The sequence below is a fragment of the Pundamilia nyererei genome, unplaced genomic scaffold, assembly GCF_000239375.1.
Source record: "Pundamilia nyererei isolate P.nyererei 1_Seehausen unplaced genomic scaffold, PunNye1.0 scaffold00172, whole genome shotgun sequence".
Lineage (NCBI taxonomy): Eukaryota > Metazoa > Chordata > Actinopteri > Cichliformes > Cichlidae > Pundamilia > Pundamilia nyererei.
In genome coordinates this window covers 469790-496177 of record NW_005187573.1, presented here as the reverse complement: position 1 = coordinate 496177, position 26388 = coordinate 469790, and the positions used below count along the sequence as shown (strand labels likewise).

Here is a 26388-nt window from a genome sequence, read left to right as displayed (position 1 = left end):
AGAAAAGCCAGTCAAACAAAGTAGACTGAATGTTTATTTATTTAGGAAAATGACTCACTATTACATTCATTAATATGAACTTCTAGGAATAAGAATAATGCTTTTGGATTTCTTCAGATTGAATGAATGTCACTGATGACTAAATGTCATTGAGTTCAAACATCTGACTTCTAATTTCATTCACCAATCAGATATATAACTACATATTTTACTTTAGTGTGTAAAATTAGCATATATAATATAGTGTCCCATTTGTTTAATTAGATGTTCTCTATCTGCTTATAAGACGTTTGAAAATCGATGATACTTGAGATCGCCTTTCTACCTAAATACAAAAAAGAAAAAAAAAGTTTTAAAACTGTTGTAATATTAATTTATCAGGCATCCCACTTGCCAGTGTTTACATGACATACCGTGTGGCTGAGCCCCTCCCCTTTTCCAGAGAACCGCTCTGACGCGATGACGTCACTCACACGTAGGGCTCTTTAGACGAGAGAGTTCGCGGCGATGGCGACGACGGCTCGGTGTTGGAAAGGGACGCAGTGAAGCTGGCCTCGGCTCTGGTATGATTCATGTTCATGTTGGACACGTTGTTTTAATGTTTGGTAATTGCACAAGTTCCGGATGAGTCTTTGTCGTCTAACACCTCAGCACTCGTTTGACTGGTGAGTCCGCCGGTTGTAGTCGTTGCTCGGTGTGTTTTGACAGAGGCCTCCGCTCTGGGGTCCGCCCTCCATCTCATAACAACAAAAACAGTTGCAGAAAGCAGCTTCAGCCTAACCAGCTAGTGCTAGCTAGCAGATCTACGCGCTGCTCTCTGTCACGGCTTTTAATGCCAAACGTCGAGTGTTAAGAGACCGCTGCATAACACTTCACTGTCTGCCAGCAAATGTTAATTTCCACTGTTTGCATGTAAATAGCTCTTCGACTGAGCGTTAGCTCGCTAGCATTATTTTACGCTGTCGAGTGGTTGTTGATGAACACTGGTTAGCCAACAGTTTACATTACATGGCTGCAGGAAAAACTAGCTAACCGCTATTCAAAAATAAAAAACAAAAAACGAAAGAGCAGTTACTTGACTTAACAACCTGTTAGTACAAGAAACGTTAGCCATTTTCTTTTTTTCCCCTTGCAAACGGCTTTTCGTCAACTAGCAACGTGTTAATGTAACGTTGCAGAGCACTTGCGAGAAGCATTTGTTTTTGGGTTGACCGTAGCTTATTTTTTAGTGGCCAAAACTACCGGTATCTTTACATCGAATACTAACTAGTTGAAATAACATTAACTGGTGATTAATTAAGTCTAGTTTACTTCACCGTAGTGAAGTAAAAGGTAACGACAAAGTGTTAAAATTGAGCTGGGAAATCCCTTTCCCCAAATACGAAGTTAGCCAAGGCTTTTGCGTTTATACACTGTTTAGCAGCGCTGTTCAGTATGGCTACCGGGCTGTAAACGCAAAGCTCCGCTGTCAAACGTGTTGGTTCATTGTCTCGTTTCTTGTTTTTTCCTTATATCATTTCGACGCTAGAGTGTCGATAATTTTACCACTTGTGAAAATGACTGGCCTGTCACGGGTTAGGAGTAAGGTTAAGGCTCTAAGGGGCTTAGACTTTTCTGTGTGACTGCTGAACTGAGAGCCAGACTGAGCCGTAGCCACGGGTCACGAGCGGGCTGCAGTAAACAGAGCCGTGTGTTGGGCAGATATGCTTTATCAGGTAGCAGCAGCAGTAAAAGTTGGCCTCTACTCTCAGTGAAGTAATGACCTCGTTTGCCTCCTTCACACCTCTCTCAATGACCGGAGATACTTTTGGCAGTACAGCGGGATATTTTGTCTTCTTTCTGTCTCCAGGCTGCTTAAATGTTCCTGAGAAGGTGTGTTGCTCTCCTGAGCTGCCCCTCCACTGACCCTCTTAGATCAAGTTTCAGTCTTTGCAAGCGTAGCTGACCTTTACAACTACTTGTGGGCCTGTTTGCTGAGAGATCCTAACGGGTTGCCTTTTGAAAAGTGATGTTAGAGGATATCGATAACGGAATGTAAGAAAAAGCTCTTTATTGATGGTTTACATGATCTGACCAACAAAGCTGCTGCTGCTTTTACTGTTTTTGATAAGTTGCATTTCTTTTGCTCTTTCAAGGGCAATCTGGGTAGGAACTTGAAAACTTTCAGCGACTGGACAAGTCCTGCAAGGTCTTTGGCTCTGCTTGGCCAACCCTTTGGGCAAATTACCAACTATTGTTGGGTAGTTGAACCACAAAGCACAATTCATTGAACACTAACATTTCTGATTTCTTTCACTACCCTTTAAGAACCTCAAAATGTGACTGTATGTTCTTAAATATGTATTGTGCACATAATTGTTAATTTTTTATTTTTTTGAAGGTGAACATTAGTCGATCAGTTCACGTGCCTGAACCATGTCTTTATGCAAGCTAAACTGTAGGCTCGGAGAACCAGCTGGCTTATTTTCCAGTCTGCAGTACAGTTTTAAGTGGTATCTGAGCTCACATGCAAGCCACTGTGACCACCAGGGCATCTATATTTGCCAGTGAATCAAAAGAGCTTCTGTAGCTTGTGTGTCTCAGTACGGAGAAGCATTTTCTCATTATTCACTTTCATTTCCACAGATTTCCATGTCTTACTTGTGAGAGTTTCCACACAGGATATCAGGTCTGCTTATCATCCATTAGTGATTGTTTGTGGTAAGTCTAAAAATCTATGTTTTCACATTTTGTTCATTTTCTTCAATTTTAACCATGTAAATCCAACCATTGGATTTTCCCCATACTGCCATTTTTCTGACTGCCCAACATATCATAGATGATCATCGTTTACAGTCTTCCCAATGCCTGGATACATTGCATGGGAAAGGCATTTGTGCATCCAGGTGCTCATGTACAGCCTCAGCGTATTATGAGCCACTCCCTGGATCCTTCCTTTTCTCTTCTGCTTCTACTACTACTTTTTCTTTTATATGTGTAAACTTAAAAATATGCTCACATGCTTTCTAATGCCAACAGAAACACTTTAAATTTATGTAGAAAATGCTGCTATTCTGTTCATGTCAGCAGAGAAATGAGAGGAAATGAGGTTGGTCAGAGTTGAGACTGATATGCAGCAGAGATCTGGTCTGGAGTCAAACTGGGGATATTGTAGTTTGTGGTTGGCGTCTTAACCCCTCAACCACCCTGGTGTCTGCACAAACATGTATTTACATACAGGATTGGGCCAGCTTCGAGAACAAGGTTTGAAACCTTAAAAGTGGATTTCAGTGTATTTCTAGCACACCCACACCATCAAGAACCAGGGTTGTGTGTGGGCAAAGGTGAGGGTTTCTGGTTTAAATAATTAAATGCATGTTGAACTGAATTTGCGAACCTAATTGTGGATGCATTCACTTCTGGCGAAATGACAGTTTAGTAGTGTCCCTAAATGACAATGAAATTCTTACTAGGGATATTGGCCAACTAGTCAGACCAATTTGCTACCGTAATTTGTTTTTCCATAAGTTCTATTTTTTTTACAGTGGAGATCCACGATCAGGATTCATAGTGAAATGCTTTGAGAAAGTTGATTAGCCAATTGCTAGTTCATTTGGTTTTGTGCCAGTAGTTCTGACAATCATCTGTGATGCTGACAGGCTGAAGTAAACTCTAGATCAGGGGTCCCCAATCCCAGTCCACGAGGGCTGGTGTCCCTGCAGGTTTTAGATGTGTCCTTGATCCATCACAGCTGATTTAAATGGATAAATTACCTTCTTAACATGTCCTGAAGTTCTCCAGAGGCCTGGTAATGAACGAATCATGTGATTCAGGTGTGTTGACCCAGGGTGAGATCTAAAACCTGCAGGGGCACCGGCCCTCGTGGACTGGGTTTGGGGACCCCTGCCCTAGATGTGTTGAAAGAGATGACTCTGTTCACTCTTATTTGAGGAGGGGGGGGGGGTTACCTTGCCTGTGTTACTGGTAATATGTACTACTCAGTTTGCAAGTGACAATGCATATCTATGAGAGATTCCTCGATAGTCCATCCCCCGTTTAGACATGTTGCATGCTGCAAGGGCAAAGCATCAGAGAGAGGAGGCAGATAAATCTGCCAGAATTAAAGCTCTTGGTAGACTATAAAATTGGACACAATTTTAAAGCTTTGTCTCTGTGTAAAACAAAAAAATGAGCATGGATAGGAGGCGTCTTGGGTTTTTTTTTTTTCTTCTTTTAATAAAACTTTTTTTTTTTTTTTTAAATTTAAAAAAGAAAAAAAATTACTTGTCTCTTTGTTTTTCTACAGACAGATCCAGGCCGGAGTTCCTTGTTGGGTGACCCACACTCCTTGACAGGGGCCATGGTAATGTATTATCATCCCAGGCATGCTTTTGATAATAACTGTTGTGTGGCCTGAGTACTGTCTCTATAATCGGAACTCTCAATTGATTTTTACCCTTAATCAGCACGGTTTACCAGGAGGCAGATATTTACGTCAGTGTCAGCAGTATCAAAGGTCCTCCAAGTTTGCCATCTATGCAGGAACACTTTCAGTTTCCACTGCCGAAATGAGTTGTTGCATTGCACTATGACATAACCTCTGGATCTGATGCATTGCCTTTTTTGAACCTGGCTTTTTTTTTTCTTCTGTTCCCATTTTTGGCATGCTGCTATGTTGTGCCTGTCCCTGTCTGGCCTAGGCATGGTGCTCTTCTAGCTGTGGCAACTATTCATATTAGCTCTGCTCGTGTTCAGACAAGATCTCGGAGGAAGTTCTTCCACTGTGTGATCATCTCTTTCAAAAAACTTGGATTGAAAACTGAGCAAAGAAAGACTAAAATCTGTTAATGGCCAAACAAGAATGCTACAGTCTGTTACTGTCAGCACAAGATCATTGTGTGGCTGTATAAGCATAAAATAGTTAGTTTTGACCACAGCCACTACATTACAAAAATATACTGCATGCATCTTCCAAACAGATTAGAAAGTAGTCAGACAAAAAAGGAATGTGTGTGAAGAGGAATGTCATAGTTAAAGTTGTTAGTACTAGTTAACTAGAAACATTAACAGACTATTGCACTGTAGGAGGAGGAGGGGCAGCAGAGCTTGGAGTGTATCCAGGCCAATCAGATCTTCCCCAAGAAGTCCCCCGTCCTGGAGGAGGAAAACATGCAGGTAAGAAAACCACTGCAACTAGCTGCTTGTTTTGTGCAGTATGAGGGTGAAAACAAACTCGGTGACAGTTGTGTAAATCTTTCCTAATCAGTTACACAACCCTGATGACATGTGGGACTTTTGCTTGCTTCTGCTTACCCTTTATGCTCAAGAGTTTGTGTTGAGGATTGAAGTGTTTCTTCAGAACACTTCAATAAACTTTTACCACCTCTTCAGAAACTCATTGTTGCCTAGTTGGACACTCTGACTCTTTCTGGTTACTTATTTTTCTTTTTGTTGCTTTGAGTCAGCTGGATTCTGGCTCTTTTTCTTTTTTCTTTTTTTTTTTTAAAATGGGCAAAATATTGACACAACTTTCAAGTTGTCATATGACTCATGACTTTTCCCACTATATTTGTGTCTGTGTAGCTCTGCCGTTTATTTGAAATGTTTTCTCTCCTGCTGTTGTCAGGTGCCCTTTCCTGAGCTGCACGGGGAGTTCACAGAATATGTGGGGAGAGCAGAGGATGCCATTATTGCAATGTCCAACTACCGCTTACACATAAAGTTCAAAAAGTCAGTTGTCAATGTAAGTATCTCTAAGTGACAAGTGCGCTTCAGTGTTGTAGCTTCAGAGAAAAAAAATCTTTCACGTGGCACAAAATCGCTGCAAAATGAACCACATTGTCTCCATTGGAGGCTGTATCCGTATGTGTGTATTTTGTGAATGGACAGAGCTAGGGCCAGCACTGTGGTGACCAGGCCATTCAAAGCTGCTCTCCACTGGCAGCAGTGCCATGTGACTCTTCATCACCTCTCTTTCTACACTCGTCTGCTCGCTTTGGCTTCTCTCTGGAACTTGCCGTTGCCATGGATGCAGTTGGCCCACAGGTTCCTGCATAACAGCTAGGGCCTTTCTTTCCATCCTTTTTCACTATGTTAGAGACAAGCTTTGTTAACAAAGTATGGTCTTCATTTACCATCACACTGGCCTTGTATGGATCTTTACTTTTTCTTTTTTCAGAAAAAGATGATTTATTAGAGCCTAAAGTTACACAGGACCCTTTACACTATCAGTGGTAGTCACCCTGTCATGACTAGTCTGTGAATTTCATTGGCTTTTCATGGTTTCTCATCATATTGCAGCTAGCCTCTTGCTTGCCTTAAAAACCTAAACTCACCAGGGTCTTGGTGCCTGCTGGCCACCTTTACCTCGTATTACCAGCCTGTTAAAGCCCAGTGGTCCTGGACTTTTAGTTTAAACTGTTTTCTATGTTGTGTAGTATTTAAAAAGTTATTACTTTTTTTTTTAAATTTTTGTTTCCGTTGTTTATCTTAGTTGAGTATCTGCCATCATTTGATAAAGCTAATCGGCTAGTGACGTACAACCACAAGACAGTTTTGCAATGTGCAATCATGTGCTACAGAAGTTTTTGTTGTTTCACTTCCGCCTCAATGAAAATGTTTAATCATCTATAGAGAAGTTTATTAGCTCATTGTTTTAGTGTTGAAGTGTTTTTATTTCATTTGTCATTTCAACTCTCATTAAAAGACCAAATGCACAAAGAATCTCATCAACAAGTAATATCTTTCTGAAAAGTTGAATGTGTGTGTGTGTGTGTGGCTTTTTTTTTTTTTTTCTTATTTCCAAGTCATACAAGCTGTAGTTATTCAGTAAATGACGGTATGAATACACCAGTTTTAGTCTCAAAGACAACTTATCCAAATAACTGGAACATTTATTTATTTTGGTGTATTTACTACAGTTTGTGCATCCATCAGTGTTTCCTGTTGACCTCAGGAACCCTCTGGTTCATGCCTTACACAGTGCCTCCCTGTGCCCATGTCACACAGCCAGCATTTTCCTCACACATATTTGGATGTGTTGCATCACATGGCAAATCTGCCGGAGCTCACAAATCAGGGGTGGGATGTGCTGCAAGAGAGCGAGAGGTTGTTAACAAGCAGCCCAGGAATTTTCATGGTGGCTAGATTAGGGTTGCAGATTAGAAAGTGGAAATTAAGTTGTGACAGCAAGATGCATGAATGTGTGGAATGTGCGGTGACGCCAGCCTCACACAAATCGACATGCATCGCTTACATTAGTATTCTCTTTGTTTTGCATAGAGTTGTTGTTGTGAGATGTCAGTAAGTACCCGGAAGAGCTGCATGGTGTGGTTAAACTGTACAGTTTTGTGTGTATCTGCCTGTTAACAAGCTGGCCTCAGACTAGAAAACTGCTTGTTAGTTTTGCACAAGGTGCTGGATTAAACTAGAAATGACAAAAAATGCATATGGGGGGAAATCTATCCTCACAGCATTTAGGTTGCCAACCTCTAAATCAGGGGTGGGCAACTCCAGGCCTCGAGGGCTGGTGTCCCTGCAGGTTTTAGATGTGTCCTTGAACCAACACAGCTGATTTAAATGGCTAAATTAGCTCCTGCAGTTCTCCAGAGGCCTGGAAACGAACTAATCATGTGATTCAGGTGTGTTGACCCAAGGTGAGATCTAAAACCTGCAGGACACCGGCCCTCGAGGCCTGGAATTGCCCACCCCTGCTTTAAATACTACAATAAAATCTCCATATGGCTGTGACTCTGCCACTGTGCATATGTCTGGAGAGCTTGACGTGCTGATGATCATGCATGACTCCAGACTCTGTGAACATTAACTTTTTATCCCACAGAGCTACTGAAATATTATCTAATTAACAAAGCTTAGTCAAAGGCAGCATAGGTATTTCCCTGCAGTATTTAAAGTATGCTGTTAAGTCATAAGCACAAGCCGGTTCTGTACTTTGCTATGTGCCGGGGAGAGGGGAAAAATGGCTTTGTGCCAAAGGGAAATGCAGATACAACTGTAAGATCTAGGATGATTGCTTTTTTTCTTTCTCCTTGCAAATGGGGAACCAAAAGGAAAGTTAAGAGGATTATGTGCTGTCTGTTTGGAAAGTTTTCAGACTCTTTCAAGTTTTCCACATCTTGTGTGGACTCATCCTAAGATTTTTATTTATTTATTTATTTATTTTATATATTTATGGTGGTGGGGTTATATAAATAGTTTTCCCATCAATTTTAATAAACACTGATTTATTCTGACTCTTCAGCACTCTTAAGCAATGGCCTCAGTTGTTCCTAGGTGTGCTGTGTAGGTTTTGAAGGATTGGAGTAAAACTGAAATAAGATTTGAAAGAGTCTGAATTTTCTGACAGCAGTCTATATTTGCCGAGCAGAATGGGATGTGATTTTATGATGATGTGATTAAAATGTACTTCAACAAATAACCTTTTAACGTTGAATTTTTAGCACTGTGTTTGATGGTTTAGTTTTTATTTATACTTTAAACTGCTCTTGCACATCAGCACATACTTTGTGTTGTTGGCATGAAGCCACTATTCAGCCACCACTAATTTGCTTAAAGGATTGCTCGAGTCTGCCACACTACCTGTACTGACTGCATGGGCTTGAGATTTTTCTTTTTTTTAAGGCTATACACTAGTGTTGCAGTGTATAAGTGATGTGACGGTTCCTTGTTTTCCCCCCTCTTCAGGTTCCTCTTCAGCTCATTGAGTGTGTGGAGTGTAGAGAGATGTTCCAGCTTCATGTCACCTGTAAGGATTGTAAAGTCATCAGGTATGACCATTGAAGCTTCCTGTCTTTGTCTAGATGAGAAACTTTGAGTCATATCACTTCCGTATGTTTGTAGTAATCACTGCAGTATCAAAAAAGACATTAGGTGATTACAGTGTGAGCCTGCTTTGTATGACAAAATGACAGTAAACGGGTTTGAAATGTTCTCTTGAAAACTGAGAATAACATTTAAGATAAAATTTGTACTATTAGTAAAGATTAATTTTTGTTTTTGAGTACTAGACTCCTGCATTTGGTTCTTTTTGAAAGATCACATTTTAAATTTTATCCCCAGATGTCAGATCTCCACCTTTGAGCAGTGCCAGGAATGGTTGAAACGTCTGAACACAGCAGTGAGGCCTCCGTCTCGCTTGGAAGACCTCTTTGCCTTTGCCTTCCACGCCTGGTGCATGGAGGTGTACGCAGGAGAGAAAGAGCAGCATGGCGAGCTGTGCAGACCAGGTACCCTTTTAATTGCTCGCTTGTCTTTACAGAAACTTACCCAAACCTGTATTTTGCTTATCGGACATCTCTGCTGTCACTGTAGGTGAACATGTGACCTCATGGTTCAAGAATGAGGTGGAGAGGATGGGCTTTGACACTCAAAATGCTTGGAGGATATCTGATATCAACAGCAAGTTCAGGTAGATGCGGCTTTCTTTCAGGATACTGCTTCCGTGTTGATTTCAGAATTGCAGCTAGAAGATGGATTCCATCCTTTGCTTTCATTGGCAAACAGCACAAGTCAGTATGTGTTAAACAGTGGGTGGTTGTGTTATTGTACTCCATGAGTGCTGAACCCTGGACAGATAAGGGGCTGGCCCAGGATTAGGTGTCTGCAGACAGAGACTTTTGTTGAGCCATCACAATCCTTTGGTGTTCCCTCTCCTTGTTTAACTTTGCTCTTTGTGCCCTTCTGCACTGCCAGGCTTTGCCCCAGCTATCCTCAGCAACTCCTAGTGCCAGCCTGGATTACTGACAAAGAGCTAGAAAATGTGGCAGCCTTCCGCTCCTGGAAGAGGTTTCCTGCTGTAGTTTACAGGTTTGTGTTTTAAAGCAGCTATTAAAAGCAGACACTTGGCCTGTTTATCATTAGAGAGGTAAAAAGCTTCCTTATGCAGCGGAAACGAAGCAATTGTTGGATAAAATCTTGACTGTTCTATATCAGTGCCACAAACCCTCCTAGCTTCTGATTTTTTTTTTACATTTTTTGTTTAGATTGTGCTACCCGACCAAAAGCACTGACGTCACCAATTTTGGAAGTGCCTAAAGCATTTTTTGGCTCTTTTTGTTTAATAATGCTTGGCACTGTTTGGGCAACTTCATGCTTAAGCCAATCAGAAGTGAAGACTTCGTATGCCTGTTTTGTGCATCACAGAACATAAAATTTCAGTTTTTTACTATTTTAGTATATTAAATTGCATAAACTGGCATTTCTGAAGCTTTGTGCCTAAGAAAAACTAAAAGGTCTACCTCATACATGTGACACACTGAGTTGTGGTAATGAAGTTCTATTTTTAATATACTTGTGCGTTTTAAGTCTTTGGAAATCTAAGAAAAGTTAAAAGTAGTATAAAATGCTGTGAAAGGGAATAAATTGTTGTCGTCTTCTGTAGGATTTGTACTGGTATTACTATCATTAAATTGATTACTTCCATTAAATAAACTCTACCTTGGCCAGACATTACCAGTCTAACTTCTCCTCACTTGCCCTTCACATAGGCATACAACTACTGGGGCTGTAATTGCCCGCTGTGGCCAGCCAGAGGTCAGCTGGTGGGGCTGGAGGAACGCTGATGATGAACACCTGGTTCAGTCCATTGCTAAGGCCTGTGCCGTGGACAGCAGCTCCCAAAAACATGTTCCCAACGGTAGCTACACCAATAGCTCAGACCTGCCTGACACTGATTTTGGTAAGAGCTCTCACTCAGACACTTTTATACTGCCCACTCAGAGTAGGATATGTTAATATTCTGCTTTATTTGGCAGCAGAGGTTGTCAGAGCTGAAATGTTTCCCCTTCTTTCTCAAAGTCTGTTCACCTGCTTGCTATTGTTTTGAATGCAGAACCCATATGTTTGAAATTTGGGTCCCTGTGTTGCATCATACTAGAAACTACTGTTACATCATGTTAGCCCAGCATTCATTCATAACACTCCTCACTGCTGCAGTGTTATGCTGGCTCTCTTTAGTTCAGTGTAAACAAGCAAAGCTATCACAAGGAGGGGCCTTAGTGGTGCAGTGAGATCTGTGTAAAATGGCCTTCAGTCAGCCTCACTGACATGCCGTGTACGCCCACAGACAAATGCATGCTTCCAGCTGAACATACACCTACCACTGCACATTTTCTTGAAGTGTTGCCGTCTTTATGAATTTGCAGCAGACACTGACTTGTCTGATTTGTTGGTGCTTGTCTGAAGCTGCAAACTACAGTAAACTTCTGTTAAAGACATGTTTGATGTGCCTGAAAGAATCTCACTTAGAAGGTGCTTTATACAACCTGAGCTGTAACTCTTTTGTTTTTGTGTGTGTGCCTGTCAGAATCCTCCATGACCAACAGCTCAGAGGTGGAGACACTGGCCAGCCAACCTCAGAAGTTACTGATCTTAGATGCCAGGTCCTATGCAGCTGCTGTAGCTAACAGGGCCAAAGGTGGAGGCTGTGAATGCCCAGGTAAGTCCCGTCTGTTTGGTCCCGTCTGTTTGGTCCCAAGTCGCATACAGAATTGGGTCAGTGTGTCTTCGATTTAGCAGCTCAGTTTGGCTTAAAGACATCAATTTTTGCTTATAGTAAGTGTTACTTTCATCTTATTTCAGAATACTATCCCAACTGCGAGGTGGTTTTCATGGGAATGGCTAACATCCACTCCATTCGCAAGAGTTTCCAGTCTCTACGATTCCTCTGCACTCAGATGCCTGACCCAGCCAAGTATGTGTTTGTAAATATGCCTCCAGCAGTACACCCAGATTTCCCAAGTCAAGATTTCATGACACAACGCTAAACTATTAAAACTCAAAACCCCCAACAACCTTTAGTAGTAGCTGGATGTAACTAGCAATCATAGCCGTTTTGACTTGGGCCTTACAGCTGCGCCTGATACTGAGAACTTGGCCCAAACCCTCTTTCCCTTTGCACTGCCATATTCAACACTGCAGTGATGTGTAGCTGAATTGTCAGCTTTAAGTGTTTGTGTGGAGGTGTGTTTTTTTTTTGTTTTTTTTTTCTGTTTTTTTTTTTTCCCCTCCCCCCTTATGGTTTGCAGATCAAGATGGAGATAAGTGTGTGTGTGTGTGTGTGTGTGTGTGAACCATGAGATGGTAATTCGTGTGTATCTCTATTGATCTAGAAAACACAGTTGCGGTTAGATTTATAAACTATGTAATGTGAAAGAATCATAATTTATGTGGGTCAGGGTGTATGTATGTGTCCTACTAGTCTCATAACATGGTGTTGTTGGACTTTTCTTTTTTTTTTTTGTTAAGATTATATTCATTTCAGCACTTCAGCTTTAATAAACTGGGCACTATAGGCTTTTGCTGTCTGTTTGCAGCTGGCTTTCTGCACTTGAGGGCACAAAGTGGTTGCAACACCTGTCCCTGCTACTGAAGGCAGCTCTGCTTGTGGTCAACGCTGTGAACAGAGACCACAGGCCTGTTCTTGTGCACTGCTCTGATGGCTGGGACCGCACACCACAGATTGTTGCTTTGTCCAAGCTACTGCTGGACCCTTACTACCGCACTATTGAGGTATGGATGGAGATGACAATGTTGTTGTATGCAAATAAAATGTGAAAATGATAAAAGCATTTATCGGATTATCTCATGCAGGGCTTCCAAGTTTTGGTGGAGACAGAATGGCTGGACTTCGGCCACAAGTTTGCTGACCGATGTGGCCATGGAGAAAATTCAGAGGACCTGAATGAGCGCTGCCCTGTTTTCTTGCAGTGGCTGGACTGTGTTCACCAACTGCAGAGGCAGTTTCCATGCTCATTTGAGTTCAATGAAGCCTTCCTGGTATGTACATTCAATGTTGTGGTTTTTTTTTTTGGGTTTTTTTTTTTTTTTTAAACTACAACAGAATCCAAAATCAAACATGAGCAATTTATCTACAGACATAATGGTGTCTCTGATTAAAGTGTAGTTACATTGAGGTTCCAGATGTGAGAGATTGATATGCATTTACCTTCATGGTGTGCTAAAATGTAATATGAGGAATTTTTTATCCATGCTTTTGTTATACTTGATAATTTGTATACAAGTGTTTGTGTCACATTTGTGCAGGTGAAACTGGTGCAGCACACCTACTCCTGCCTCTTCGGTACTTTCCTGTGTAACAGCGGCAAGGACAGGGAGGATCGTCACGTTCAGGAGAGGACCTGCTCGGTCTGGTCACTCCTGAGGCCAGCCAACCGCTCTCTGAGGAACATGCTCTACTCCTCACACTCCGAAATTGTACGTCAACACCTTTAACCATTCAGTCCTGCTAAAAGGAAGCAAAGATACTCGTGTCTTTGTCTTTTCTGACTTTAACATTTAATGTTTAAACTTAAAGACAACTGGGGCTGTACCAAGCTATTGGATAGAATTGATCGGCTCCCAGCTCAGAAAGCTGGATGGGGATGTCAGTGACAGAATGTCACTATATTCAGTTGTTAGTTACTACCGTGCACTGCGTCAGCAGCAGTTCACTAGTTCAGAGGTATTACACAGTGAAGCCGACAGCTTTTCTCTTGCCATGTTTACATAAATGTAAAAGTTGCATAGACTTACTTGACCAAAGTGAAAAGCTCAGACAGCAATACTTTTACTGTGAGCTTCGCTGACTGTCTCACACTCATTATGCTGTCATTAACCTATCAGCTCTACTCAACACGTGGTGTTAGTGCACCTACTTACACTTACTAAGAGTGAGGACAAGGAATAGAAACTAGTGTCTGACGGCATTATGTAGCGGCCTGATTGCGTGCTCTGATATGAGAAAAGTATAAATAAAGTGAATAACATAACTGTATTTCAGTTATTTTAGTAAAGCAGTTCCTTAAAACCCTTATTACTGATCTAACTGCATCAGTAATTTTGATCCACTTTTTGCCCTTCCTGTCATATGGAGTGCAGCTAGCAGTGCTCCAATGATGCTCTGTCTCAGACATACCTCAGCTTTTCTTGTTGTTGCGTACACTACAGAACAAAGACGTGTGGAATTACTGTAGAGATATAGTGAACTTTGAAACTTAGGTGTCTGGATTGTTCATGAGTGGAAAGTCAGTCAGATCGATTCCTGCAGTTAAATGAAAGATTTCCTAAAGCTCATTCAAAGGTTTTCTGCTTTCAACAAAACTGACTAGAAGTGAACAGGATACAATATAAAAGGAAGCTTTTAAAGAGATCGTCCTGTTTGAAACTGTCAAATCTAACTATCTCAGAACCAAGCTCTGTGCTTCTTGCCATTGCATACAGCATGTCTTCACATGCTGCTTTTTCTTTTTTTTTTTTTTTTTTTTTTTTTCTCAAGGAACCCAAGAGTGCTGTAAATTTTTGTACATAACAATTGGCAATAAATCTAAAATACTGTGAAATACCAGTGCTTTTGACACCCTTCTGAGAATTGCATTTTTGTGGTTACTACGTTTGCATTTGTTTTGTGTGGGTGGAGACGGGCAGACATAAATATTGTCCTCTTGGTATGAAAAGAAACAACATTCTTGGAACAAGTTTAGATTGGATGTTCTTGACAAATCTTATAAAACTTTAATCATCCCAGATTTAGGCATTTCTTGTTCGTTCATTCATTAATTCTATTCCACTCCTTTCTAAAGATTTGCATTCAGATAACCTTTGTCATCGTCATGTCTGATTATATCTTGAGTTAAGTTTGCAGCTCTTGTTTCAGGTTCTCCATCCAGTGTGTCATGTACGGAATTTGATGCTGTGGACGGCCGTCTATCTGCCCAGCTCCTCCCCTACCACTCCTTCCGATGATTCCTGCGCTCCCTACCCAGTGCCCGGTGCCAACCCGGAAGATGCACCCCTGGGCAGGTGAGCCTGGCGCGTTGGCACCCGATCCCTTCCCACTCTTCTCCCTATCGTGTAAGATAAAACGCAAGCCACAGACTTCCCACAGCCAGAGGGGGGCCGGCTTTTCCACTCTGCTGGTCACATGCTCTGCTTAGATGCAGTCTATGCTCTTGTGTCACGACAGTCAAAACATCTTGGAAGTGCAACAGGAAGTAGTCTTTAAGGCTGTCATTAAAGCGCTTCAGGTGGTCGATAGGACTAGAAGTGCTGTGAATGCCCGTTCATTTACATAGTTTGTGACAGCCAGGTCAGAATTAAAGAGATGGTCTTTGCTGAAATGTCTGTTTTGATGAGACAGACATGTGAGTGATTTGTTAGGCAAACATTTTATAGTTGTTTGCAGTTTCTCATTAAATTATAGGCTGTCAAGCATACTAGGCTATTGTTATGTAATGAAATGCCGCTTGTTTGTAATTATTTTTCTCCTTTCCTGTTAAGGCGAACAAAGACGCGCTCCTTTGACAACTTGCCTAGTGCGTGTGAGCTGGGAAGCTCACTGGCTCCCAACCGTCGCTCCAGTGACCCAAGCCTGAATGAGAAGTGGCAGGACCACCGGCGGTCTCTGGAGCTCAATGTGGCAGTGGGGCCTGAAGGAGGGGAGAACCAGGATGAGGTGCAGCCATATCATGACAGACTGGACTCTGAGATGGATCACAGCAAGCAGCAATCCCAGGGCTCAAATACTGAACGTAGAGAAGAGTCTTCTGTGAACCCAGCAGAAGATACAGCGGAGGAGGCAGAGCTCTCTGTGGCAGTGGGTGTGGCTGAGGGACAAATGGTGAACATCCTTCAGGAAGCCACAAAGGAGGAGGCAGGATGCGACGTGCCAAGAGAGGACCATGCTGATACTGCTCAGGTTTTTAATGCTGTAGACCAGGAGGTGGATGGACATGTAGAGCAGCATCAGATGGTGGATGTCAGTGAGACTGTCATGAAGAGAGACATGTTCGCTAATGGTCAGCTCCCAGAAAATGGTGAGATGACGGCTCAGGAGAACGGTGACTCTTTTTCTGTGCCCACACAGAAGGAAGAGGAACAGGATCAACAGGAAGCCAATGCGTCTCAGAGAACTGAGGACTTGGTGACGGAGACTGTAGAGGAATCTTCTGTACAAGAAGAACTTGCGCATGTACCGAAGGAGTGTAGCACAGGTGAGCCAGAAGAGCCTGCAGCTCATAGAACTATAAATAGTGACTTAATGTATAGGTCACCTGAAAAACAAGGCTTAGATGAGAGAAGCTGCCCTGACTCTGAATCTGACCACAGTGTCCCTGAGTCAGTGGAGTTGGTAGATAAAAGGACCTCCTTGATGGAAAGCTCCACAGAGACTTTAACTGAAGAGGTCTGTGGCAGGGTGGAGCTCCCTGTGCAGCCACCTGTTGGTTTAAACCATCACCTCATGAGTGATGGCAGGAGCCCAGTTCCCTCTTCCAAGAAAGAGAAGGGGCTGGAGACTAGTGAGCATGGCTTGATCAGAACTTTAAGCGAGGGCAGCAAGCGGCCCTCTGTCAGTGCCTTTCAGTCAGTTCGTGCTGACCTTAGCAGGGATGGACTTTGTAATGGGGACAACTCCGAAGGGGAGCCAAGTGGAGCACCTTACTGGGCCAAAGGGAATGTGGAGAGGGCCCCTTTGAGCCGTCAGGTATCCGTAGCAAGCTGCAACTCTCTGATCCTCCACCCACGAGGCAGCTGCTCTCAGCACCGCTGGTGTCATGCCTTGCTAGGCCGGGTCACCATGAGCCCTGAGCAGCCAACTCGCAGCCATCTGGATGACGATGGGCTGACGCTGCACAATGATGCTATCCAGCAAAGACTGAGGCAGATTGAAGCGGGGCACCAGATGGAGGTGGAGACTCTGAAGAAGCAAGTCCAGGAGCTCTGGAGCCGCCTGGAGAGTCAACAGCACATTATCTCCCACCGGATCAACGGAGACATTGGAGATGAAGTGGTAAGCCACTGAAAGTTAACTGACCCTCTGATCTGTTTACAACTTGTAAATGGAAGCGATCCACTTCAGACTGCCCTGCTTACCATTGCCAGTTAAAGTGAACCTTACTGTGATCATCTGTCTCCCTCCATTCAGACCTCAATGACGGACTCTGAGTACAACTTGGACCCAAACTGTTTGTCGCGCTGCAGCACAGAGCTCTTCTCTGAGGCCAGCTGGGAGCAGGTGGACAAGCAGGACACTGAGGTGAGCAGCTGCAGCCATATAAAGACCCTCGTCAGGGAGGGATGGCACAAGGCTCACAAAGCGGTCTTTTAGCAGCATTTATGCAATGCAGAAGAACCTGGATGAGCTGCTCGGTATATGGAAACTGAACTGATACTTTCCCCAAACATTGCAGGTCACCCGCTGGTACCCTGATCATTTGGCAGCCCAGTGTTATGGCTGTGAAAGCAGGTTCTGGCTTGCTACCAGGAAACATCACTGCAGGTGAGAACAGCTTTGTTTTTGCAGAATCTCAGGCCTTCACTCTCAGTTATCACAAATCAATTCTTTCTCTCCTGTTGAGGCCTTTGCTGTTTAGCTCACTCCTCTTCGGGTCAGATGAGCTTCTTGTATGTAGGTTCAGCTGAGGCTGTTCATGCTTGGTACCTGAAGATGAACTTGAGAATCTTTGTCAACCCGTTTGTGACGAGGTTTACTTCCTCTCTATGGACCAAAGCTTAAAATCAGTTTGTGTTGAAAGCCAAAATAAGAGTTTCTCACTTGATGCATTTTTCTCAAAGTATGCATGTCTGTGTCCCTGCACAGACATGTATGGATGATAAACATGATGTAATCTGTGACTGCTCAAAATATTCCAAGGACACACTAAGCAGTACTTGGAACTGGTATAATGTTGGCAGCTATTAATCAGCTATGTCTACTATTAATAAAGCAAAGGGTTTTGTTTTGTGAATTAAAGACTTGTATAGGAGAAATCTGTCTTATACACTTCCTGCCTTGTTTATTTGGATGTTTCCTGGTTCACTGCTGCTGGGGCAGCCAGTCTTATTTCCAGCATCCACATAAAATGCAACAGGTACCACTTAAATGGGCACCATCATTAAACCCTCTAAATAAGGTAATAAATCAGAATAACAGATGGCGTACTTGAATACTGTAGTGTGGGTCTTTCAAAGGAATACCATGTGCCCCTGTTGACATGATGCCCAACTATTCTAAATGCAGCCAATTAAGTGACCCAGATTTGCCTTTTTGATCCAAGTGTTACTCTCTAATGTATGAAATCTTTAGAAAGTCTTTAAGCATGCCCTTTGTGCAAATGTAAGAAGTCTGTACTGTGTGGAAGTAGCCTTCCAAAGAAAGTGTCCTGCACGCTCTCTACACCTGCTGTGGATGAACAGTCAGGATAGTTGCACGATTTAAGGCTTTTGGTCCCAGTATCATGTCTCTCATTCAGGAGAGGAAAGTTATTTTTAAAATTTGAGGACCTAATTTGCATTTCATTTGCCGATGGAATGAGGCGCCACTCTCTGGTTGTCTGTACTATGTCAATCTATAAACAAGAGCCAGGGAGCCAAGTAAACTGTTGATTGGTTGTTTAATTTATTGTAGACGCCCTTTGTTTTGCACCGATGTGTCCACACAAAACTGGGTGGTCAGGTTGATAATCATGTGGTGAATTAGCTCGTGGACACTTCCTCCTGGTGTCATCACTTGCTTTTATACTGCTGACTGCTCTGTATTTCCCTTTTTGTCAGTGGATCACATAAGTCACTCAGAACTTTGAGGTTGAATCTTTTAGGATGTTTAGTTGTAAATGTAATTTGTGTGAATCCTGTGAATGCAACTTAAACACAACACATCTCCATCAGGACTTTTTTTTTTTTTTTTTAAGTGTTATGTTTTTCTCTGCGGTTCAGCAGTACTTATCCATTTTCTGCCCCTCTCCTCCTCTACAGTGGCAGGGAGCCTGTTCAGGAGGTCTGGTGAGATCCGGCTCCCCTGTCCCACCCACCCTCCAGCCTTTTCAACCCAGCATCCTTCAGTTTCCTCCTCATCCTAACCCAATCCCACCTCACCCTTTCCCTTACTCACCTGCTGCATTTGAATCCCCTCATTCTGTTTTGGCAATCAGCAAGTTCTCAGGGAAACCTCTTCATTTCTGAGATGGGTTGATTTGTGTGTGTCCTCCAGCAGTAGCAGTGTGTTTTCATACAGCAGTTTTGAATTGGCTGTGACAGTGAGCATGGTGCTGTCACTCTGTCAGAGGCTGCCCGTTTCATTGGAAAATTTGTAAATCTTTACTAAATTGATCCCTCAGCCTCGACCATCCTAGTATAGCATCACATCAGCACCCTGCCCCTGATTCACCCACAACATTAGGGTTGTAACGATTCTCCAAATCCACCGTGGCACATCTGGAGACCATGGACGTTTGTTACTGCAGATTCTGTCTCTGAACCGTTACACCCCTACACGGCACACACCCTGGCAGCATGCTGCCCCTAACCAACCCTGCATCCCACTTCCCAGCAGCACAGCATGGTGTAAGACACCTCTCAAGCCACTTGGTGGTGCAAAAGGGTAAAGAGTTGGAAGAAAAACAGAATCTAATTCACTTTCTGCTCTGTGTGGTTACAAGCAATTGAAAGGGAGCGCTGTGTGTGTGAGCATGGCCTTACATCAGAATTAGAGCATGGGTGTTTGAAATCTTCAGTGTGACCTGTCTGTCAAGTGATCACAGCAGTGTTTTGAGTTGAATAATCAACATGTTCTGTTTGGAGCACCTCTGCTAAGCGGCATGTAGTGAACATCACAGCAGAGCTGCACTGTAAACTGGATGGGTGGAGTCTGCCCACAACTCTCAAATCATGTTTAAAATAAAAGTTTATCATGCGTCACACATGGTTGAATCATAGATCAACGTCACTTCACCAGGTGTGGGGTTATTTTTATTTTATTTAAATAAGTAGCACCTAAGTCCTGTTTTTAAAATCGGTGTTTAGTATTTCCCTGTGTGGACCTCCTAGATAAGTGAATGTTTGTAGTTTAACATAAACTTGATCCAGATAAGCTAGCCCACACGCCAACTTTATATTTTTTCTTTTTTTTTTCTTCCCCTGAAAGCTTTTAATTTTTTTTTTTTTTTTATATATATATAAACAAAAAACCCAACTCCTCACATCAGTCCAGTTTAAGTAAACTGTTTTAAATGGGGTGTTATTTTCTAAGAATCTACCACAGGGACGCATGGTAACTTGAGGTGTAAAGAATGTGAGAGTCCCCCAAATAACATCTCAGTGTTCCTTGGCAGGAACTGCGGTAACGTGTTCTGTGCCAGCTGTTGCGACCAGAGGATCCCAGTGCCAAGCCAGCAGCTGTTTGAGCCCAGTCGCGTCTGTAAGACCTGCTACAGCAATCTCCAGCATGGCTCAGCTACCCTGGAGCTGGAGAAGCCCATTACAGCCAGCTCCAACTGAGGTCCAGAGGACCAGGACAGACGGGAGTCGGGTTGAGCTGCAAGTCGCTGATGCGGAAGCACTGCTGAAGAGCACAGGAGCTAAAGAATGTCCCACCAACTTTGTGAGTGCTGCTGCACTTTGGAGTGTGAGTGTATGTGTGAAAGAGAAGCTGAGTGGCATGTTGGTGAGATGGGACTGCGCACAAAGGAATGAAACTGGACATCCTGGTGCCTTGGACCAGGCAGGCAGAGGACATTGTCTCACTGTATTTGCTGAAGTCTCCTGGAGGACTTTGGTCTGTGAAAGATTCTCCTGAAGATCCTGAAAAAAAAAATGATAAAGGTTTCTCATCTCCTAGCCTGGAGCATGGACTCATCTCTGCAGGGTGTTCTGACATCCTGGCAATCACGAGACTGTCCCTCAGCAAGCCAATGTCTCAGTGAAAGATTAAAGGAACAATTCATCCAGATCACCAGAGGAGATGGTAGTCCTATTCCCTCACTTCTATGGTACCAACAATCCAGCAAAATTTATTATGATCCGACCTTATCTGAGATTTCTGCTGCCAATTAGTCTGCAGGTCATGTTATCAGTTCAGCATATTTTTGTGTAACTTGTTAATGCTGTAAGGTTGGGCTGTTTTTACCAGAAAACTTGGTTACATATTCAAACAGTCCAAAATGAAACCTAAACACTTTTATATCTGAATACATGTAACAAGCAAATTTGAGAAGCCTGATCCAGTGTGAGATTCATCCCCCAATCAAACGACCAACTTTGCAATGCTACATTTGCAGGTATGATTTCCACATTAAAATAAGACTGATCTGACTGAGAGGCACATACCCATTGAACCTTTTACACTTTAGAATTGTCCTAAAAGTGCAGGAAACTAGGTTTTAAAATTACTAATACTTCCGGCTATGTAGCTCAGAATCTCGTTTAAAAATGCTGCTTTCTGATGGTAATGACTTGATAACATGACCGCAGACTGATCAGTTAGTAATAAACTACATGACGTCCTCTGTGGAAAAAACTGACTCCATGCTTTTCAGACATTGGTTGATCATCAGCTAAAGTGACTGAAGTGATAGTATCCTATTTAAAGATGGGTCACTTAAATATTGATGTTCCCCTCTGCTCAAGAACCTCTGTAAGCAGGTGATATTTACCATACATGCATTTGTATTGTCACCATCAACTAGTAATGGCACACTTGGGAATATTTGTTCCTCTCTACCATTGTGTGCAAGAGCTCAGTACATTTGAAAACTCCATTCCTCCCTCTCCTGGACTGGGAATGCTGAAGTGCATCATATTCCAAATTAAACCAGAGTGCCTAAGAAGCTTGTTTAGGCTCCATATATTCAGACTTGTTGAGAGTGAGGCAAGTTTTGCCATTTTGACTTGGTAAGAGTGCTGTGAGGATGCTTGCATACACTCGGTCACATGTTCAGTCTAAAGGAGCGCTTGTCTGAAAAGTGTGTAAAACAGTGAAGTGTATCTCTTAAAGAAACTGGCCGCAGCCTTTGTTTGCAGTGTCATTACTCTGGATAACTGGGTGAATTGAGCCTTTAACTTTCTGTGGGCCGAGTCTCAACTGTGCTTGCTTTGTTTGGGTGAGCTTTTAAGCAGCTTTTCAGAAGAGACGCACAAATGTGGTGGCAAACAAGTGATGTACAAATCAAAAAGCCCTTGATGCTTTGTGAACATCACATTTAGTTATGGTTGAGATTCAGTCCAGAGTACAGAAAGGAGGCTGGACTCCTGGAGTTTGTGAATTTGTAAAATTCTGTGCTGTTCACATATTTAAATGCACTTTTTTTTTCTTTCTTTTTTTTTTTTTCCCCCTTTCTAATTGCTTTTTTAAATTTTTCCAGTAGTTTGGCATCCTTATCCTGATCACGGTGAGGATGGTGAATCATTTTGTGTTTGAAGCCCCCGTGGAGACAAGTCATGCAGCAAGTTAGTGAGAGGAAAAGGCTTGTGGCTATTTGGTCTTTTAACAGCTCGTGCTGCGCTGCTCCTCCATACCAACAGACTGTTTATTACTCATGTGCAGGGAGCACTCACTGTGAGACTCTGCTGATTTCAGGCTTTGGCTTTTTGTTTCAAAGCATTAACATCACACAGGTTTGGCCGATAGACCTGCATCAATACCGACGTTTTGTTTTCAGTTTGTCTGCCGTGGACAAACTGAAGCACACGACTGTGCGGCCAACTGCTGCCAAAAGATCCAGTTTTGTTTTACCCAGCAGGCACTGGGACGGAACAACCTGTTTTGTTTTGTTTTTCTTCTCCCCTCAGTCCTCTGGTACTAATCAGACGGGTGTAAAGCTCACAACAAGACATCTTTTTATCTATGTGTGTATATATATATTTTTTTTTTTCAGGTGGCTGTCAGCCACTACGAAACAAATTCCACTTTGTCTAAATCGGAGGAGCACAGCAGCAGTAGAAAGGGCTTTCTGCATTTCCCGGGTCTGTAACGCCACATGAAATCTGTCAAAGCATCGCTGAGACGCCTGCTCAGCCTCACACCCATTCACAAACTACTTGTGCACACACAGACACAACTTTTGTACAGTAAATGAGAGGAATAATATATTCAGATACCTACATAGCATTTAAGAAAATGTATAGAATCTTTGAATAGTGGCACTTAATTAGTCACCAAAGTTTTTTTCTTCTTTTTGAAATTGCATAAAATACCTATATTTTGCAATCTGTTTAAGGCAGTTTGTTTTGTTTTTATGAATAAATGGAGAAGCAGGGTGACCTGATTTGATGCTGTAATGGTTCTCTCTCCTCCCCCTACTTGGATTTTATTTATTGATATTTGTATTGTTGACTTGCTGTTAAAACTCCAGTTAACTCAGTTTTTGCCACAGGATAATCAGAAACGCAGACTGAGCGGTGGTTCTGAACTTTGGCTACAGCATCCCGTCAGAATATTTTGTGTTGGCCAATCACAGCATGTGTGGATGTAAAGATTTCAGCATTATGAGGGGGTGAGCAGTCAAAGGTAGCCAACGAGATGTCTATGCACTGAGTGAACAGTGGTCCAAAACAAGCAGCCTGAACCCAAAATGAAGCCCTGCCCCCTTTAAAGCTCTCATACATTTATACCATTCACACCCATCTACAAACACTACCTCTACTTGCATCCACACTTGTTCATGTAGACACACATACATTCACATACTGAGCTTCTAGTTGCTGAGTGACTCTTGCTTTTCAGATTTCCAGCGCGAATGGGTTGTTGTTGTGTTGCAAATCTTTTTGTAAACCCCTCCCCTGATTACTGTTCAGCTGGAACATTTAAAGGTACAGCACAGAAGCGTAGACTAGGTTGATAATCTTTGTTCAGACTGCCGCTCTCTATTCCCCATGATCCAGCTCGCTGTGTCAGATGGCTGCTGTAGATATAAACACAGCAAGTTTTGGACTAAGGGAGGAAACACAGACATTTAACTGTGATTGACAACCTGATGCTACTTAATTATCCTAAAGCTGTTTGACTGAGCCCATTCCTGTCACTTCCTGTTGGATTTGTGCATGATGCTGAGTTGAGATTGTTGCCATCTGGTGGTGGAGCTGCTGTTTTAGGTAGTCAAAACAACCGGCTTAAAGTGTGTGCTTTTTAATGTCGACCTCCTGTGGAAGTGTGTTTAATTTGACAGCCTGACCTTTAGTCTTTCAAAGAGAACTGAAATATATTATTTTGGCCCTCTCGCGAAAGATGAGTCAATTCCACAAACTACATCTGATGGCAACAAAATGGAGCAATTGTGTCCAAATAGACAATTTATTATTTTAAGACTCCACACTCCCTTGTGAAGCCAAAGCTTTTTGACCTTCCCCGCATTGACGACCAGCAGCGTGAGTTCCCTTTTTCGAGTTTCACCACAGTCACAGGGACGTCTTGTTAAACAATCCATGAATGTGAATGGTCTCACGGGAGAGGAAAGGCTGTTTATTTGCACATGACATTAAGTAAACACTGCCACAGGGTGCATCTGAGTAAAGTGAGACTGAAAGTGTGCTTTTCAGTATTGCAACAGCATGCTGGAGTTATGGACAGATCTGTGTGTGGGAGGGGCTGGTAATGTGGGCTTCAGTTAACGTTGCTGTGTCCCCACCCCCAGTATGCATATGTTGGGGTTTTGTTTTTTCCACTCACGCTGACTTGCTTTTAGAGGCATCACTGCAATGGCCCAGTAGTCACATGAGGTGTGAGTGTATAAATGCGTCAAGCATTTCAAGCATTAGTGTGACTGAGTGTCTCTTTGGTGGAGCCTGGTGCCAAGCAGTTTTTATTACGGGTCTCTCACAAAGGGATCACTCGTGCTTTTTCTTCTTCCTCTCTCACCCCCTCTGTTAAGCACTTTGAACCTTCTCATGTCTGTCGAGTGTATGGCTGTACATAGCAAATTCCTGTAACAACAAGTGCTCCTTGTTCAGTCTGAATATTTTGTTCTGTTTTGGATTTCCTTTTAAAGAGAATTACATTGTTGTAGAATTAAAGAAATAAACTAGAAGATGAATCTGTTGTGACTGTTTGCTTGCTAGATGATACCTGCTTTCACTGACACAACTTGCTGTGGTGGAGAATCTGCAACTGAGAGCGCACAAAGAAGAAAACAGACACTAGAATCATGTTTAATGCGTGTACTGGTATACAGCTCTAAAAATCAAGAAAATCTTAAGTTACACTGTCTAACATCAATTTCTACTTATAGAATGCAAATCCAAGTGAGTACATGACAGAAAAGAACAACCAAGAGAATCGATCAAAAAGCGACAGTGCTGCTCTAAGTTAGTCATGCTCACTGATGTGATGAGTGGGGGGTGGTCTTGCTGCCTCTAAAGAAACGATACAAGCAAGTGATGACCCCTGACGGTTACTAGACTTCATATCACTGCACAGAAACGGGACATCTGTACCATAATCGGCAGCAGCGGACTAAGAGCAAGCTGAGGCGCTTTGAGCCAGCCTGACAGCACGGCGTCCGGCATCAGAGGCAGAGCTGCGTGTTTCTTTCTTAGGTTTGCTAAAAACAACACGAGGAACACTTGGAGCGAAACACTGCTTAATAATTGTTTTACAAAGTATGGCCGGACAACGACGGTCGAAGCACTCTTATGCAGTTATATATCAAAGGCTATTCAGGCAAGAAGACCACACGGTTGATCTGGTCGCGTAACAAAAATGAGCTTTTAAACTCCTGATCAAATCCAGTCTTGTGTGCAAAGTCTTGCCTCCTCAGATCTCCCTTCCGTTAGTGAGCTATGAAAGTAATTCAGTGTCAGTTTAATTCTCTTAACGGAGAAAAAACCCTGTGATATTTCAGATTCTTATGTAAGGTTGATATTGTACGTCCTAGCCAGCGACAGCGTTAATCTCCCTGCAACATCTTTAGAAACTCATTTTTTAAAAAAAATAGACATGGCTTTACCAGCCGACTCTTCCCTTTTATCTATAAAAACTCCGACAGCAATATTTACAACTTTGAGGAGATAGAAAGTAGCTTCTGTAGATCAGCGTAGGTTCCCTGCCACCAAATCTACTGTGGGATAACTCCCATAAAAGCACGTGTCAAGAGGATTGTCACAGGAGACGTCTCCCGTTGCAGGTTTTTGTGAGGTTGAACGAGGAACTGACGCTGCACTATGTACAGGCAGTGTGCGTGCGTGTGTGTGTGTGTGTGTGTGTGTGTGTGCGCGCGTGCGCTTGCACTCAGGGTGGAATAAGGGCTTTTGCAGTTGGTTCTCTACAACCTCCAGTCAGGAGCAGCAAGTGGACTCACACTGACGACTGATCCCACACCTGCAAACACAGATTAAGAGCAAAGGTCAAAGCGTGTCACTGTGGCTTAAACATCATGAATAGTTTGGTGTTGTCTGTATTTACTGAAGAGCTGCAGCATCAGTTGTGAAACTGAAGGTGAGTGGCCTTACTGGATATGTATTTAAATGAATCGTACAAACATGATTTACTGAAGTTTACAGCAAACTGCTAAATTTAACAATAAAGCTTGTCTTTTGCACCTGATCGCTGCTGCTAGTAATATTTATTTGGAACAGCAGGAAGGAAGCAGGGAATCCCAGTACAAGGTGCATATTATAGGGTTTTTT

General features: G+C 42.6%; 2 protein-coding genes across 11 annotated transcripts in view; one reads left to right on the top strand and one right to left on the bottom strand.

Moving 5' to 3' along the window:
• Window positions 1-462: 462 nt before the first annotated feature.
• Window positions 463-24799, top strand: mtmr3 (myotubularin related protein 3). Of its 4 annotated transcripts, XM_005746074.1 has the most exons (22): window positions 463-563; window positions 2626-2700; window positions 4286-4342; window positions 5065-5154; window positions 5606-5722; window positions 7261-7281; window positions 8683-8765; window positions 9058-9224; window positions 9310-9406; window positions 9691-9804; window positions 10485-10675; window positions 11303-11434; window positions 11578-11689; window positions 12312-12507; window positions 12589-12774; window positions 13042-13212; window positions 14651-14796; window positions 15274-16783; window positions 16919-17029; window positions 17184-17272; window positions 18748-18774; window positions 20103-24799. In XM_005746074.1, the coding sequence occupies exons 3-22, from the start codon at window positions 4340-4342 to the stop codon at window positions 20266-20268; spliced, it is 3729 nt and encodes a 1242-aa protein (XP_005746131.1). In that variant the 5' UTR covers window positions 463-563; window positions 2626-2700; window positions 4286-4339; the 3' UTR covers window positions 20269-24799. The 4 variants fall into 4 exon arrangements, with proteins under 4 accessions (XP_005746131.1, XP_005746132.1, XP_005746133.1 ...); XM_005746075.1 differs by lacking the exon at window positions 7261-7281; XM_005746076.1 differs by lacking the exon at window positions 18748-18774.
• Window positions 24800-24891: 92 nt separating this feature from the next.
• The window catches only part of citb (citron rho-interacting serine/threonine kinase b), a 50130-nt gene continuing 48633 nt past the window's right edge, over window positions 24892-26388 (bottom strand). For all 7 annotated transcript variants that reach the window (XM_005746070.1, XM_005746069.1, XM_005746073.1 and 4 more), the window contains one exon: window positions 24892-26080. In XM_005746070.1, the coding sequence (XP_005746127.1) occupies window positions 26057-26080 (24 nt within the window). In that variant the 3' untranslated portion in view covers window positions 24892-26056. The remainder of the gene's footprint in view (window positions 26081-26388) is intronic.